General features: G+C 35.6%; 1 protein-coding gene across 2 annotated transcripts in view; it reads right to left on the bottom strand.

Moving 5' to 3' along the window:
• TRDN (triadin) overlaps nt 1-19035 on the bottom strand; it is a 270709-nt gene that overhangs the window by 212442 nt on the left and 39232 nt on the right. For both annotated transcript variants that reach the window (XR_013996185.1, XM_081094750.1), the window contains exons 2-4: nt 17095-17304; nt 2782-2946; nt 1708-1740 (exon numbers count right to left, since the gene is read on the bottom strand). Coding sequence is in view for 1 of the 2 variants with exons in the window: in XM_081094750.1 (XP_080950876.1) it covers nt 1708-1740; nt 2782-2946; nt 17095-17304 (408 nt within the window). In the remaining variant the exon portion in view is untranslated. The remainder of the gene's footprint in view (nt 1-1707; nt 1741-2781; nt 2947-17094; nt 17305-19035) is intronic.

Here is a 19035-nt window from a genome sequence, read left to right as displayed (position 1 = left end):
ACTACCTAAAAATAAAAACAAAAACAATTATATATATATATATATATATATATATATATATATATATATATATGGTTAAGTGTCCATTCATCTGACCAGTTGCTATGACACACACTGACCACCAGGGGACAGACGCTCAATGTAGGAGCTGCCATGACATGCACTGACCATTTAAAAATAAACAGTACTGTGGACCTGGCACTGACAAACCAACACTTGGCACCACCCCAGAGTGGGACACAAGCTCTGGCACCACCCCGGAGTGATACCCCACCAAATCACAGCGAACACTGCCGAGACCCCATGGTGCAAAATGCAGCCCACAGCCCAGCCCAGCCCAGGAACAGTTGCTGTGGGTGCCGTGTAATAATGTCACATAACAAAGCCTGGCTTCTTCTCCCTAGTGTAGCAATGGCGAACATTTTGAGCTCGGCATGTCAGCATTTTGAAAAACCCTAACTTAACTCTGGTGCCGTGTCACATATAGACATTTTTTGATATTTGCAACCATAGTAAAACAAAGACTTATGTTTTTGATATTTATTTTATATATTTAAATGCCATTTAACAAAGAAAAATCAACCAGAAAAATGAGTTCATAGGTTCGCCATCACTGCCCTAGTGACTAGCCTCATTGGAATTTCTTCAGCCCAGGAACATGACTTGCTTTGTAGCCAGGTGGAAACATTTTACAGGTCAACCAAATGTTTGTGAACTGTTTTCCAGTGCCTCATCTCATTTGATCCTCACATAAGTCCTGGAGTAGGTAGATAGGAGACTTGGTAGAATCCTTTTGTCATTTCATTGGCAAGACAATAGAGATTTAGAACGTTTAGAAACTTGACCCAACTGAAAAGTAGTAAGAAATGGTGGAACTTGAAAATGACTTCAGGTTTTCTCATTGCGCAGAACATAGTCAAACACTGCTCCAGCTAAGTATTTTGCCCTTTGTTCTCCCTGCGTGATCTACAATAATAATCTGCCTAGTGTTGATATTTACTGCTGGGTTGCTGACTATTACCTGAAAGAGAAGTTGGGGTCCTTCACTGGGCTGGAAAAAGTTTAGCTAAATCAGAAAGCAGGTCTAATTAAGCAAGTTTATTCTACATCTATGAAAGGCTAAGTTGACTCACACATGTACAATACATGTAACATTCTCACTGGCACCAATTGCATGCATGTGTTTCAATCTGTCATTATTGATCATGAATTGGTTGACACTTCTATTATAAAAAAAGGGCAAATAGCAATATTAAAATATTTCTTCTAATTAATTCCCTTTCAATGTGCGTGAATCTGTGCATTGGGACAGTAGTAATAAAATAAGAAGACAAGTTTAGAATCAATAAATCTTGCCATGTGGAGAATAAAGATCATGGGTATCTTCTTGGGGCATTACCAAGACTACAGAATTCATCCCTCATTTCCACAATCCCAGTTCACAATGATCTGTGTATAGATGGATTCACACATCTATTCAAGAAGGCATCAATGAAGTAATCAACTGAAAAATAGTGGGATCAGTTTCACTGGAAAGAATTGAGTATTTCTTTACCTAACTATAAATCTTGATCTAATCATCAAATATTCTCTGTTAAAAATAAATTAAGGCTAAAACTCAAGTAAAGTATATTTAAGTCATGCTGAAGATCAATATTACCACAGAGAAAAAATTTAGTTTCAAAAGTGAAAAGAAAACCCACAAACCTTTTTTTTTCAAGGGAGGCTCTTCTATTTCTCCTAAACCAAGACAGAAAACAATAAATTAGAAAGTCTTTTAACATAGCATAATATTGCTTCTCTATTTTCCCATTTTATTTTTTAATTTTTAAAAACATCTATTTGTTTTGACAACAAAAGTCCTTATGTTACTTTGTTTTCAAAATTCCAGTTTTTAAATATAAACTTTGTTTAGGTACATTTATTAGACATAGTTCTACTTTTATGAGTTCAATAAAATTGTGGCAGTGATCCAAATTATACATCATAGTTCGTATATCATGTGAATTTCAGTTCTCTATTGTTCTTCTCCACCACTCACTGCGGCCAACCAAATACAAATTCAGACAGAGTCATATAAAGGGCTAAAATAATTGGAGCCTTCCTGGTAGTCAAAGCTGAGTACATGATGACTAAGGTTGTCCCTAAAAATGTCACTAAAATGCAGAATCAAAATGCTCTGTCTTTTCACATCTATTCAATAGTAATTTATGTGTAATTTGAGTTTATTTATTTTTATTTATTAACATATGAATATATATATATAATTAGTTGCATAATTGTTGTAACATTTAGAATGTGTCCCTCTATTCTACACCTCCATTTGATTCAATAAATTTACTTTTGATTATGAATTTAATAGGATTTGACTTTGAACATGACTTATGAGCATAAAACATTTATATGTATGTTTAGTTTTATAGTTACTTCAGCATTTCTAAAGATAAACTTGAGAAACAGCTATTACTTTCCTCCAAGAAACATGTAAATGTTCCTATTGTGTGCTTATAGTAGTACAATATAAGACCTTCTACTATATTGCTACTTTGATGGTAGCATTTACTATTGACATATTTGCCATATGGCAGATAAACTATAAGGTGAAAGCCAAACTCATTTACTGAGTTTGGCATTCTGTTGATTCTCTATGAGCACTCAGAAGTATATCCATTTTGGTTTAGATTGACCAAGTTCTCATTTTTGCTTAAATGTAAGCAAACCCGGGTGATGGATATCTAATATTGGTCCCAGCAGTTAAATATGTCTCTTTGCTTTCTGTACCTGTATCAGTGTCCTCGTCCCCATCTTCTTCTTCTTCTTCATCACCCTCAGACGAGATGATGTCAGACAACAAAGAAAAGAAGCCATAGACCCAGTCCGTAGTTTCCTCCACTGCATGATGTACGAATTTCAGAGGATCTGAGCCAATCTTGGAAATAGAGCTTGCTAAAAGTAATTTTAAAAGAAGAAAATTTTACAGCAATTCCCCAAAAAATGAAGAAAAACTTTTCCAGATTTGTTCTTTTGACTAAATGAATATGTCAATTTTATGAATTTAAGTAGCTCTTGGCTACATTTTTTTTGTGTGTGCTCAGAAATATAAATTGCATTTTTTTTAGTAAGCACATGCATTCAATTAAAAATGAATGTTATTGGGTAACTGTGGTTCAAATACTATGGGGTTACCAATAATGCAGCTTCCCTTGAGAAGTGTTAATCTAAATAAAAGTTTAACATGGGAAAAAATAGAAATATATTAAAATAATATATAGTTTTGTTACCCAAACTGCAATATAAACTCTAAGTTATGGATGGTCAGGAACAAAAGAAATCATGGTTGGCCTATATTGTACTGGAAAACATCATGGTAAAGAAGACTTTAAATTTTCAGATAAACTCTAAGTTCCAAGTTGACTTAAGTAGCTGTGACTAAAATAAGACTGATAGGTCCATTTATTATCATTTGTGATATAGTAAGAAAAATATGGAATTGTCACGGTAGTGATCATTTTGAGCTCTGGTTAGATTCAATTTGTTTACCCTTGTTAGATATCCCAACACCTAAAAATAAAAAGTCTTTGAACTTCTAATAACTGTAATGGATAAAATTAGAAAACATATAAAGTTCACAAATTTGTCCTTTTCTTTTATACTAGAGTGGTAGGCAAACTGCGGCCCGCGAGCCACATGTGGCTCTTTGGCCTCTTGAGTGTGGCTCTTCCACAAAATACCGACTTCTACGCATGGGCCACGAAGTTTCAATCGCACTATACATGCACGCCCACACGTGATATTTTGTGGAAGAGCCCCACTCAAGGGGCCAAAGAGCCGCATGTGGCTCGCAAGCCGCAGTTTGCCAACCACTGTTAGGAGATATAAAGTATTTGCAGAATGAGAGATTAAATAATAAAAATGTAATCAATTAGACATTTTAGGGATTTTCAAAATATTGTTCTTCTCATTCAAATTATAAGAAAATTTCTCTGAAGGGGTAAGACCAGTGTTTAAGATCTGATTGAAGAGGTGGTCTACCCAGAAACACAGTATACATTGAACCTGATTTTTCATCAAAATTAAATTTTAGATTTATGTAATTAAATTTTAGATTTATGTTTTCCTTAATTCAAAAAACTACTTTAGCTTTGCAGAGATTATTTTCTCTTTGATATTTTAAGAGGCTAGAATTATACCAACATATTATATTATCTAAAGGTTAAGTATTTCAAAATTAGTCTTTAACTCTGATTGTGATAGGAAGTCACTGAAAGAGGAATGAATTGATTTTACTCATGTAATGTCTTTTGCTGTGTTGCGTATTGGAAGAATTCCAGGTTGGAAATAGGAAGATCAGAAAGGAGCCAAATGAAGTAATCTAGCAGAAAAATTACCATAATTTCTATCAGGGTTTTAACAGTGTGTGGGATGAGATATGATCAGATTGTGAATGTATTTAAAAGATAGAATTAGACTGACAGTTTGCCTATAGGGTGTGAAAGAGAAGGATACAAGATAACTTTAAGGTTTTTGGTATAAGAAACCAGAACAATTGAAATGCCATTTTCTAAAATGGGAAGAGCTGGAGAGAAGCAGCAGGGATTTTAGGGGGAGCATACAAGTAGTTGAGTTTCAGGCTTGTCAAACTTGAGTTGCCTTTCACACATCTATATGTCATATTGTATAGCTCACTATGTTCTTCAAAAGGGAAGTCCTCATTGAAGATAGAAACTTGGGAGTTTGAGAGAGAATAGAAGGTATTGAAAGACATGACACTGAATGTGATCACTGAATGTAATCAACAAGAGAGTATATCCAGGAACACTCCGACATTAATATACTAGCTATACTAGATAGATATGAAGTGAAGAATTGTTTTGAGGACAGAATGATCACTGACAAATGTAGCTGATAGGTCAAGTGAGAATGACTTTTAGCTCTAATGATGGAGATGTCATGAGCAATCTCAAAGGATAGTTTCAGGGGGATGCATTCAAGACCAAGTGGGAAGAATCTAGAGGCAGTGAGTACATTTTACTGTAAAGTAAATGACAGAAATTCGGAAATGGTTGAAGGACTGGAATCATAGTGGGTTTTCTGTTGTTGGTACTATTAAAGAAGGAATAAATATTCCATTTTTATGCTGATGGGTAAGATTCCACAGAGGGGGAAAATGATAGGAGAGAGAAGATTTCTAGGGAAATTTTAAATTTTATGTTCTATTTGAGGAGATTCACAACCCATTCAAGGATGACAAATTATAAAATGCTGGCCTCAGCAAAACCTATCTCCAGGATTCAGTGTCATAGTAACTTTACTCTTTGGTCCTTATTTTGCTACATTCTGGAGAGTTGTGTGAGCAAGGTATGGTAGTCTGAATGGATAGATTAAATCTCAGAGAAAGGAAATGAATGGATTTTATTATTGCAATTGAGAATTTTAAAAGAGTTATATATACAGAACTGGATTGTACTGACATCATTAAAGACATTTTAGCCCTTCTATATATTATATCTAATGGAAGAATACTGCAAATGGAGTTTTTATGATCTGAATAGATTGAGACCATTTATTCATTCCCCTTCTTTCTAAGTGTTCACTGAGGAACATAACAATAAAATCCAACAAAATAGACATCTGTTTAATTATCCTTATGCTTAAATGCATTATATAAACTCTGCAGACATGTATATATTGCCTGGTTTTAAAATAGTCAAATTAGACTACTTTTATGAAGTAAATGTTGCTGGCTTGAGATCAGCTTCTGATTTTTAGCCACTTGGACAACAACTTTTAAAAATGATAGATATGGACTAGTTAGGTAGATTAGATATAAATATAGATAGATATAGATATAGATACAGAGATAGAGATATATACTAGATATACTACTAGATACATAGCTCTTGAATAAGATAGCAGTCCTCAAGTTAATTCTTATTCCTTCCCTCAGACATCCAAATCATTTCAAAGGGAATAATATACAATGCAACTAAACCTTTTATTAATGTCTTCCTTTTTAAGAGTACTCAGATAACTTTACTTTCTTACCTCTCCTGTTTCCATGAGTTAAATTACATATATCACAGTGAGGATCCTCAGATAACAACAGTAGGTAACACTTATAAAGTGCATGTTACCTGGAAGATATCATTCTAAGAACTTTACAAATATTAACTTACTTTTTCCTTTCGATAATCCAATTTGGTAGCTATATTATTTTATCTCTATATTAAGTATAGAAACACTGAGACACTGGGGCATAGAGAATAATATGGCTAAGGTTTCACAGCTAGTAAATGATGGAGTCTGATTTTGTACCCTCCAGAGCATGACTTTTAGCTATTATGTTATGTTATACTGCTATCAAACAAACAATGACATGAATTCACAATTGTTTCTGGAATAAGATGTTGGATGGGAGATTCTTGGAGGGGTTTTCTTGCTGTTAAAAGGGGGAACAAGAAGTTGTGGCATGGTGTCAGAGAACCTGGAGCTGCTGTGGCCACGTTATGCCCACACAAACTGTAGCTGGATCACTAAGAAAGGCAAAGGTTAAAAATGAAAGAACTTGAGTCCATGACATTGCTGAGGCATTGAATTATCCAGTCTTGGAATTATCACCTGCTTCCAGCACTTCCATTATATGAGATAAAAATGTTTCTCAGTGTGCAAGTACTCTTAATAGTATCTTCCATTTCTTACAGAAATGTATACCACAAGATGCAGGGGAAACTGCTTTAGGCTCCTTAAGTTCAGTAATTGGATTCTTGACACTCATAAAAGAGTGCTAAGAGAAGAAAAAGTTTAAAGTTAAATAAGATTTTTATTTGTTCTTTGTCTTTGAAGCCACACTTTATAGATTCTTAAGTTTCTAAATATACTAGGGAAATTGGATTAGTCATTTTTTTCTGCTTTCCTCCTAAAGAACCAATCCCATGTCTTCACCATTATCTTTGACCATCAGTCTTATGTTCTTTAAGCTGTATTTGACTCTTCTTTATCTTTCATATCCAGAGAAACATCAGCAAACGATGGTTGCAAGCATGGGCTCTGAACTCATATTGATAGCATTCAAGTTCAAGCCTCCCTCCTTGGGCAGTGCCAAACCATACTGGAACCAGAAACAAAAGGAAAATTTGGTGAAAATGATCCTGTCTACATTTAAAATTTTTGATATTTTGTAATCACAGCTGTTTGCATTAATTCTGAATTGTTAAATATTGCATTAAAATATCATTCATTTTAATTGATCAATTTTCTAGAACACTCTTCAATTTTACATGTAAGGTAAGTTCTTTACCCACCTCAGGCTAGTCCTGGTGCTCCCCAACTAAGAGCTGTGTGATGATCAGAAAATCAGCTTTTGCCATGTTTATACAATTCATTGAGACCTCTGCTTTTCCAAAGTCACTAAGCTAAGTCAAGACCACAACGCCTCATGCCAATTACTTCTATATTCAGCCTGCTCATAATCCAATTTATAATATGCTGAGTTCTGACAAACAGTGTTATACAGTGGGGAAAAAATCTCAAAGCACTTTGTGCTTCAGTTTGCTGAACTGTAAAATGACAATGAGAGTAATAATATCTCACAAGGCGTTATGAGTGTTATATGAAATAATACATACAAATCACATGCCACAGTGCCTGTTAATTATTCAATGTCAATGTGGAGAAATAAGAATCTAGGACAGTGAAGGCGAACCTATGACACGCGAACTCATTTTTTTGGTTGATTTTTCTTTGTTAAATGGCATTTAAATATATAAAATAAATATCAAAAATATAAGTCTTTGTTTTACTATGGTTGCAAATATCAAAACATGTCTATATGTGACACGGCACCAGAGTTAAGTTAGGGTTTTTCAAAATGCTGACACGCCGAGCTCAAAAGGTTCGCCATCACTGATCTAGGATAATCCAGAGGCTCTTCCAAGTTTGCCAGGCAGACTGTGGGGCCGGAAGCCTCCCTTCCCCTCAGCATCAGGCTCAATATATGATCTTACCTTCTCTCAGTCTCCAAATACAATAGGACTGCCATTTCCAGTATCCTCTTGGGTGTCTGGCACTTTAATTCTGACTGTATGGTATCCATTCTCAAATAAGTTATCATCCCCACCCCCCGCCCCCCCGCCCCAGCCATAAGGCTGGCCTCCTGCTTTCCTTATCAAACTAAAGAGCAACTAAGAGAAGGGTCTCTAGATTTGCCCATCTACATCTGTCTGAGCCACTGCATGGAATGGCAGGAGAACAAGGGTCATCTTCTGACTCTGCTCAGGAGTCTTCAGGAGTCTCAGCCTGCACCGGAAGGTGCATATTGAGCACAGAGAAGTAAATTCCCACAAGGCGACACAGCTGCTAAATGGTGGAGCCAGAATTTTAACCCACTATTCTAGCCCCCAGAGCCTGCATTCAACTACATACTTTGGTTCTTGTCTTGAAAGTCATGCGTTCTGTTTTTCTTGTTTTGTATTTTGCTCACGTGTTTATTTGTTTTTGCTTGCTATATATGCTTAGGAAATACGTTTTGTTTAGATCATACGAATTCTATTGAATGATATGTGTCAGGCAGTAAGCAGGGAGATAGATATATTAAGATGAATAAGACTTTTACCTTTGTGACACTTATCGTCTACTCAGGGAGACAGAAGTTTAAAAGTATTGTAAATGTATCCTATCACTATCAATGTCATCATAAACTAATATTTCATGAAGAAATGCTATGCTCATTATTCAACATTCAGAGTGTAAAACAATTCTACCCCTTCCCTTTATTTATTTACTTATTTATGCATCATTATTTTACATTAATATTGATTCAAATGTTTATTGAGCTCATATGTATAAGCACTAGAAAAAATCAAGTGAATGAAATAAAGCTATTCTTTTTACAAACCTAGCAGGTCAGTGAAGAAAGATATTACATAAATAATCAGACCAATTAAATACATACAACTTGGAATAAATGCTATGAGTAAAGAGTAAAACATATAATGAGGGATTATGATAGAGTGGCGTGATTTTCATTGAAAGTTCAGGAAAGGCTCTTTTTAAGGAAATGAATTTAAGCATAGTACTGAAAGATGTATAACAGCTGGTCTATCAAAAAGTGAGTATTAACATATGCTATGATTTATATTGTGGATTTGGATGGACATAATTATAAATCCCAATATAAGCTCTCATTTGCTAAGGTTTAAGCAAGTGACAGAAAGCATTGGTACCATACGTTTAGGCTTTCTGACCTCGAATTGACAACCAGCAAAAACCTGGGGTCCAACACAGAATTATCAACCTTTGATTTTATAAATAAATAAATAACTGACAATAAAAAGCATTGGCAAAAATAATATTTGTCGTTTTATCATCATTTCAAAAGAGACTTTTAAGACCCAAATGCAGGAACAATAAAATTAATAATATTTCTTTAAAATGAAAAAATTGTTTTCTCCCCTTTTGTTTCATGAAGAATCAACCAACTTTGATTAAGGTCTGGGAATCATTGGGCTACAGAGCCTTCTGTTTCTTTGAGATATTTATGAACAGATTGGAGTTGTGTAATTAAATGGATTTTTTTAAAAACTTTAGTGACCAAGAGGACCAAACAGTCCTGGAACATTGAACAGAAAATGTGGAATATGAGATAAGACTTGAATCAGAATAAGAAGCACACAAAATGTTAAATATTCTTAAAAACTCGGGACACATGAGAACTGGTAAAGTCTAAAATGGTGCATTTCAGTGTCTCAGTATTCCAAGTCTCCTGAAATGTAATAACATATTCATACATATACAGTCACACAGACATCTCTATAAACACACAGACACACAGACACCTATACAAATACCTATATACATAACTGTTCAGTGTTAAATTTACACATTGTGATTGACTTCGGGGCTTACCTGAATCATTTTCCCCCTCTAACCTTAGTCTGACAAACAGTGCACCTGCTTAACTGGGCGAAGTGCCAGGGGGAAAAATCAGGGAAATTAATTTCCAAGAGCAGTAGATAAATGGCGCACCTCATTAGAAAATCTATTTAAAAGGCACATCAGGAGATGTCTGCTAGACTTTCATAAGAAATTGATGCTTCCTACCATCATGTCCTTGCTGGCTCTCTTCTCAAATTACTGATCTTCCTTCCTGGTAATAAGATTCAAATCCTAGTTACATTTAATGAGTGCCTCCTATGTGCCAGGCACGTATGTTTTACATAGATTAGCTTATCTAATTCTTACGGAATTGTTTTGAAATAAGTATGTTTTGTGGAATGCATGCAAAAATTACCAAATGTTGTTTGAGACCACCTGGTATTGTCATATAATGATTTTTTTCCCTTCTTATGAATGAGGATGCTAATAAATTATGACCCTCATTCTTAGGCAAGAAGAGCCAAGAGTTACTACTTCTTTTTTTTTCTTGTACATTTTGACCTAGAGGGAAATCAGAACATCCACTAATGCCTACATTTATGGTCATTTCTTTAGAAATCCTATTTGTTTGTATGTATTGCTGAGAGAAAAAGTTCTCTTTGTATAAATAAAGCGAAGAATTTGTAAGGAATTTCAACCAAATCCTACAAATTTTGGTCCTGAAAGAGTTATTAAATTATTGGGGCACCCCTGTGATTTCTAGAAGGGCTTCCTGGCTGGTTTGCAGAATTTTGGGGCCAAGACCTCCAGCAATCTTTGTGACCCCCTAGCCCCAATTACTAAAAAAGTAAGGTTGTCCTTCCTCTCCCCTCCACACCTCCTATCACCCTTAACTTGGAATTTCTGAAGACATTCATCTTCCAGGAGAAAACTAAATGCAGGGTGGATAATATCAGGGCAATCAGGCATCTTGCTTTGTGCCTGTGGTCCTGAAATAAATATTAATAGCTATTCATTTCACTTTCATGGGTATCTCTGTTTTGGATGATAAATTATAGTCATCCTACATGGTAGCTTTGCATACTGTCAAATCACTAAGCTGGAACTACATGTCCCAGAATTCCTTTACAAGTACTTTACAGGTAAGTTGGACACAAGAGAAATCTGTACTTGTTTTGGGAGGTAAAAAGGAAGTACTAAGCCATTGTTTATTCTCTGAAGGTTGATGTAGGGCAGGTGCTGTTGCAGCTAAAGCACATTATCTCTGATATGCTGGCTGACCCTGACATGTGGCAGCAGACCTCAGCTTGTCTGCCAGTTGTTAGTGGACTGCCTCCTTCGGTATCTCCAAATCCTGGCCAGGTGTTTGTGCAGATTCCTTGGTCAAGGCACCAATTTATCCTGCAGCTCACCCACGTCATCATGATTTGAGGTGATATGAGTCAAACAAGGTTCCATTTTGTCCTTGTCAGTTCCGGTTTGTCCATAGTTGTCCCTATTCTATTTCCATCTGCCCCTCCCAATGACAGGGTTAAGCACACCATATCCTAAAATTTGGCACCTTGGCATATTGATTTTATTCAACTGAAGGAATTTGAGGAATGGCAGACACTAGAAGGACTTTCTGATCTTCCCCTAAAGCAGATCATAAACCCTCATGTGAGAGGTATCCAAGGAAAGGAGCATCCTTACTTCCCCAAAACCAGAGGAATCAAATGAACAGGCCTTGCTGTTTGCCCCAATTTACAACACTTAGCTCGTAACTCTTTTGTCCTACCACATTTTCCCACCACTTTTCACTCTACATCAAACTTGGGATAAAAGTGTTTAGGTTTAACTGTTCCTTGAGACCTTTCTTTTCTTATGAAGACCCCAGTGTCAGATAAAACATATGTCAATTAAATTGGAACGCGTTTTCTCTTTTGTTAAAGGGATCCCAGCCCAAAATTAAGAAGGGTAGAAGAAACAGATATTCTTCCTTTCCTACACCAATGTGCTCCTTGCTGACTTCCAACCCAGCCCAGACACATTGCAAATGCCTTCAAAGGACATATAATAAGTCCCCTATTCTGCATCACTCATAGTGATTCTACTTTGAGCAAACTCTGACAGATATACCACAGTGTTGGTTGAATACACTTTGGACATTATACTTCATAAAAAATGAAGGGTGGGTAAAACCTGTTTTCTAGTATCTATTTTGGTGTCCTATAATTTGTCTTATTTGATAACGGGAATCAAAGTCACAAATTTTGCAAACCAGAAAGCAAGGTGCTATCTGCATTTCACGGACAAGGAAATGCAAGTCCCTACTCATGTTATCCTGTAGGTTTTAGAGCTGTAGCGTGAACCCAAGATTTCTGAAAGAAGCACTTAAATGCCAATTCCACAAATGCCTCATAAGCAAATTATGTACAGGTAGGTCAGATCAAAATCAGAAAAGAAGGGATTGTGAAGGTTTCTCAGAGGAGAATCATTCTTCTCAATCCAGTACAGTACTTAGGAAAAAATATTTTTATTTCCCTATGATCAGTTTTTCATATCTTCAAAGCCTTTATCTACCTTTCTAAAGTGCCAGAGAGTCATTTAGAGCCCAAGGACAGCTGCCTTTACAGTTTGGCCTTCAGAGGTATTTCCAGTGAGCCTCCTTCTACCACTAGCCTTGCTTTTTAAGCATTTGCAAAACACATTTCAAAGATTGTTATATAGAACAAAAGATTCACCATCATAAGAATATTAATCCCTATTAAATGTTTGAAATGTATCAATTAAAATAATATCCAAAATATAAGAGTAAATTTTACATTTTGAAACTCTTGAAGCAAATGATTTTTTTCTGTGAAGAATCAACATTAAAAAGGCAGGTTTGAACTTGCTAAATAGAGCAAAGAAGATTAGAATTATAGTCTGAATGGATGTGTCCCATCCAACCAACCAAAGATTAATATGAGGTTTTTTTGTACTACAATTATACAAATTCTTTGAGCTTATATTCTTTGGGTTCCAGAAATTGATCATTCAAATTTCAATTATCTAAGACTATTTCAACTTTGTATTTGAAGAATTTATACATTTCCCCTATAAAATTTCATCTTTGTAAATTTTTTTTTCATTACAAATCCATTGGTGAATATTTACCTTCCTAGATGTGGCCTCATGAGTCATCTTACCACATTACCTTTCTGTTTGAACCTACCATAATTATAATATCTTTGTCAATGAGAGTATTGGATGGCATACCATATATGTAAGCATTTCTCTCAAGGTGTATAACTTAGCAAAGTGATTTTCTGAAGGTGAAATATGTGGTAGCCAACCTCCCAAATGGACCCCAATTATCCTTGCGTGCTGGTAGTTATACGCTTGCACAGTCTCTTCAAACATTAATTGTGTAACCAACAGGATTTTGTAGGGGGGGAAGTGTGTGATTTCTAAGCTTAGGGCCTAAGAGGCATTGTGGTGTCTACCTTGCTCTCTACTGAATCATTCATTCCGGAGGAAGCAGCTGCCATGTTGCAAGGACAAACCAGCATTAATGGGCAGCTGTGTGGGACATCTTGCCAATGGCTCTAAAACCCCAGAAATCATTCAGCCCCAGCAAATATCTTCACTGAGACCTCAAGGCATACCCTAAGCCAGATCCACCCTGCTAAGCCATCCCCAAATTCCTGACCCCCAGAAAGAGTATAAAATAAAATAAAAAACAGTTACTGTTGTTTTATACCACTTACTTTTGAGGTAATTTATCATGTAACAATAGATAACATTACAAAACATAACAAACACATTTCATCTTATAAGCATTTTACTATGTTTACAATCTAATTTTATTAAACTTATTAGTTTTTAAAGTTGTTCAAAACTGTCTGGCTGAAATGAAATTTTTATGGTAGACTGTTTCTTCATAATATAAAAAGTCGTTTCAAAATCCAAATGTCAGTATCATTCATTCCTTTAAGCAACGTGTAGCAGAACCCCTACTGTGTGACAGGCACTCATATACAGAGATATATAAGAAAGTCTCTTCCTTGGATAAGTTTACGTTTCTAAATGAGATAGGTAAGTGAACAGATACCTATAATACAATGTGTTAACTGATTTAATACCGGTGCCCATAACGTATGAAGGAACAACAGCACGGTACAGAGGATTCTTCTTAGGATGTCTGAGAATGTTTCACAAAAAAGGGTGAATAGAATTTTTCTAGATAGAACAATGATGGTGAACCTATGACATGTGTGTTAGAGGTGCCACGCAAACGCATTTTTTTGGTTGATTTTTCTTTTGTAAAGGGCATTTAAATATATAAAATAAATATCAAAAATATACATCTTTGTTTTACTATGGTTGCAAATATCAAAAAATTTCTATATGTGACACGGCACCAGAGTTAAGTTAGGGTTTTTCAAAATGCTGACACGCCGAGCTCAAAAGGTTCGCCGTCACTGAGATAGAAGATTGAGGAATGAGTCTCTACTAGTGATATTCATATTTATACAGTATTTGTGATAAACTAAGTTCTAAGTACTTTAAATATATTCACTTATATACTTTTCTTAATCTTTTTACATAGGTACTATTATAATCCCTGCTTTATAGGTGATGAAACTGAGACAGGGAGAGGCTAAGTGACTTTTCCAATATCCCACAGCTAGAAAGTGGTAAGGTCTGGATTTAATACCAGGGAAATCCAACACCAGGGTTCACATTCTTAACTATTCTAATACACTCTCGGCTGTCTCGGCAGGGCTGGGAGAGAGGAACAGTATAAACAGAGGCACTGAGCAATGAGAGTACATTTGTCTAGAGAAAGTAGTGATACGACTGGTAAACAAGTGCATGAGCTGAATTACAGGAAGAAAATGAAGAACTAAGCCAAGGACTTAAATATCGTGTCAAGGAACTTGCACTTAGGCAATAAGAAATGGTTGATGAAACTTATGTGTTATGCAGATGCCTTTGGGTCAATGATAAAGGGGAGAGACTGGATGAGGGAGACAAGAAGAAACTTCCTAACACCCTGAAAAGAACCAAGGGCTGAAGTGTAGTAAAGGAGAAGGGAGCAAATGTATGAGACACGGAGTAGCCATGGAGCATGGTGACTAATCAGATGCCAAGCAGATTTAAGAGATGATGTGCAGGTTCTTTTTATAGGGAATGGATACTTGGTTAGGTCATTAATAAATATAGAAAGCTGGAGGGGGAGACCTCACACAGGAGATGTGCTTAAACACTTCTTAAAAGAAGAAATGAAGTCGTAGTAATATAGAGGCTATTTTTTCTCTCTCATATGAAATGCCAATCACATAGGCATTATCCATAGCACCTAATTACAGTGGTCCAAGGGAGTTCTACCGTGGATTAAAAGTGTGTCTTTTCACTTAAGTAATCTAACCTGGAAGACAAATAGGTAGCTGCTCATTCTATGTAATTAAGAACAAATTGCATTCAACAGAAATTTCTGTAATACACTTTTAAATTATTAACTTTACAAATATTAGGTTCACATGCAGTTCTTAACATGTATTATATGCATTAAAGAACTATATTTTATTATCATATCTGGTTCTAAAATTTAAATGAATGAAAGTTTAAGAAAGGAAATAAAAGATGAAATGTCACAGTCAATATAGGCTCAAAATCTTCTAGAGTAAGGTAATTAATTGCTTTTCATTTAAAATTCTAGGTCATAATTTTATATTATGGGCAGTTCCAGTGTATATTCTTTTAAGAGTTTACATTTCACAATATAACAAAATTACAGCAGAGGTTTATGACTCTGGGTGAGTAGCGCTTTTTGCTTAGGTTGATCCCATGGACATATCTCTAGCTGCTAGATGATGCTCGCGTTAGCCCAGCTACCAGGGGTGCAGGTGGGCAGGGTCATCTCAGTCACACCTCCACATCAATAAACCCAAATGACAGAATTTTACAACTTTGCAAATGTATATTTGTATTTCTTTTAACAGCCATTTTCTGGCACATATAGTAAATTTTTGATAATTAATTGTTTAATGCATAAAAGAATATAATGAAAACTAGAGGGTCTTTGAGTATATATAATGCAACTTATAGAAATTATAGCTTCTGGGTCCTACTGATTCACCTACTACTGAGGAAAGAATGGGGGTGGGGTATGGGCAGTACAAATATGAAGTGCTTTAATAGATTAACGAAATGTTTTTCCTTGTGGTAAAAAGTGATAAGCAAAAACTCATTCATCTACTTATTATTTATCAAATGCCTGAGTAATTCCTTCCTCAAGGAATGCACAGTCAATATAGTGTATCAATGAGAAAATAAATAAATATAATTTTAAAAATATAAAAAGACTTTGAACAAAGAGATGAATGATATACTCAGAGATTGAATTGTCATAATGAAAATCTATCTTCACTTGTGTTTTTCCTATTTTACTGCAAAAACACATGGACATTCAAGATATAATATCTCATTATAAGTCATTCTGGGAAAACCCTTGTAACACTCTTTATTTTCAAGAACTCCAAATAGGCTGTTTTGATGCGAGGAGCAAAGAGTATGTCTGAAAAGGAAGCTTGAAGCCACATGGTGGGGGCGGGAGGGTAAAAATACTTTACACTCTTTTCGATCTGTCCAAAAGCTTTTCATTTTCACCCAGCTGTTGTGGTTCAGTGGTCAACCCATGAGCCAAGAGGTCTGTGGTTTGATTCCTGCTCAGGGTATATGCCCAGGTTGTGGACTTGACCCCATTGAGGGCGGGGGTGAAGGAGGCACCCAATTGATGTTTCTCTCCCATAGATGTTACTATCTCTCTATTCCTCTCCCTTCTTCTTTCTCTAAAATCAACAAAAGCTCTTCATTCTGTTTTATATTACCTACTGTAAAATCCACAAATCACCTTTTATTAATGGTCAAGAAAGTTCCAGTTCCAAAACTAAGTACACCCAACTTTTTTAATCATTATCTTCATGAAATTGTAACATTCAGCCTTTGTTCAGCTCTACAAATAAGAAAATCTGCTTCATTTGAAATCAAAGAGTACACCAGTCAAAGAAGGAGATTAGAAGGGGGGAAAACAAACAAAACAAAAAAAAAAGAAAGAAACAGACTCTGGTGACCCAAAAGCACATTTGTGGGGTGCTTTATTTACCACATTAAGATGGGGTGAAGAGAAACAAAGCCAGAACTGGGGAGAACATTGTTTCTATTCATTAAAAAGCCAAATGTCATGGACCTTACCTGAAAAGTTTTTGTAATCCACTAAATCAAACATCACAACGGCAACAGCTGACCAAGTGACGATCAGAGCAATGACGAGAAGCCAGGCCGCGGGGGAGCTGAACGTGGTCACTATGTCTTCTGTGACTGTCCGCTTCAGCACTTTCCCAGGGGACTTGGGCACAGATCCGTTCTTGCTGTCGATAACCGTGGTCGTGGTGGATGCATTTCCTAAGCAAACATTCCGAAAGGAGAATGGCAATTTAGAAATTCACAGCAAATGTTAATGACACAAAACAACAGCGTAGGTTATGCAAATACATATAAGTGGCTTATACCATTTTCTCTAGTAGAACACACCTCTTTAGTGGCAGGACCGTACCTCGCTGCCCACTCCCACAACACCTCCTCCTCAGCATTCACCTTCCTGCCTGAAACCCATATGCCCTTGGAATCAGCATGCCTTGTCTCCCAAGCTCCATAAATGCTGCCACCAAGGTCACAAACCTTACCATCATCTTGAACTCATTTTCGCTTTTTCCTTACCACCTCCAAAACCACTACATCATGGGCAATGGGCTCTTTTTGGTCAAGCTGCTTTTTTAAAAAAAAATTCTTTATTTAGCTCCTATGCCAGTTCTGAATGTAAGCAAAAGAATCTCCTCTGGGAGAGAAAGAAAATCAGCAATAAAATAGTGTCAATGGATGAAAGTCCTTCTAGATATCCTGGTTTAACGGCATACCTGACCCTTTTATTGAGGCCATTCATTTTTATTTGTGAAGGGGCACAGACGATCTAAGAGAACAATGTGAGAAAATCTTAAATATAGTAACTTTTTTATTCCTGCTTTCAAGAGTCTACATGTTCATGAGAGAAAATTTTAAAAATATAAAAAATAGATAAATAGGTAAATAAATAGGCAATCCTTTATAAATCTCCCCAACCAGGAACAAGAAATACAACTATTTTAGATAAAATGGTAAATCTGAGCCCATGTTTTTAAAAGATTAAAAAGCTGATGTGGAACATCAGTGTTAAAATTATTTAATTAAGATTTTTAAATGACTTCAGGTAAAAATTTGCAATTGTGACAATGAAACTCCTTTCTTTTCTGAAAAACTACGTGAATACCTATCCCAAGTTCATGAACTCAATTTGGTTGAAATGACAGCAGGATGGAAAAATACCTTTGAAAACAGAATTCACAGACTGTACTTGAGATGGTGCTCCAAGAAGGAAAAATTAGAAAGAACTCATATCATATCCTCTCATTGATTTTTGTGCCAAATTCCCATCACTTCTAATGGCAGTTCTGAAAATGGATGAATGATAGGAGTGCTTTGAAATGTGATTTAAGACCCAAGTGGGGCTGCAAGTGGATCAAACCTTTGGAATAGTGATTTGCAAGAGAATAAGTGAATTATAAGTGTTTAAGAGAGCCCACCTGAAATTTGATATGTTGCTAACTAATCTCCAGTTTTTTAACTTCTGGAAGGTTTCCTACTACCGTTATATGAAGAACACTGGGAGAACTGCTTTAGCACTTCAGATTCACTTCATGTACTGTGTATTGAGAGTATTTCTGCAGACAATATGATGACATCTGCTTGGTATCTCGAAACTGAAAGAATAGATTTACTGAGATTTGATAGAAATTAGCTGAATCCCTGTCACATTTTTAAAAGTCAGAAAAAATATATATATATATACATATGTATATGAATTTCAAATTTTATTTTACCTTATAATCCTGACAAAACAATTGTGACAATATTTTAAATAGAAGAAAATAATACGGTAAATGATTTTTTAAATTGCTTCTTTAGAAGATGTTTGTTTGTTTGTTTTTTATATATTTTATTGATTTTTTACAGAGAGGATGGGAGAAGGATAGAGAATTAGAAACATCGATGAGAGAGAAACATCGATCTGCTGCCTCCTGCACATCCCCCACTGGGGAT

This window comes from Myotis nattereri (assembly GCF_964212035.1).
Source record: "Myotis nattereri genome assembly, chromosome: 6".
Classification (NCBI taxonomy): Eukaryota; Metazoa; Chordata; class Mammalia; order Chiroptera; family Vespertilionidae; genus Myotis; species Myotis nattereri.
The sequence above is the reverse complement of the archived record's forward strand: the minus strand, read 5'-3'. Positions and strand labels throughout refer to the sequence as shown.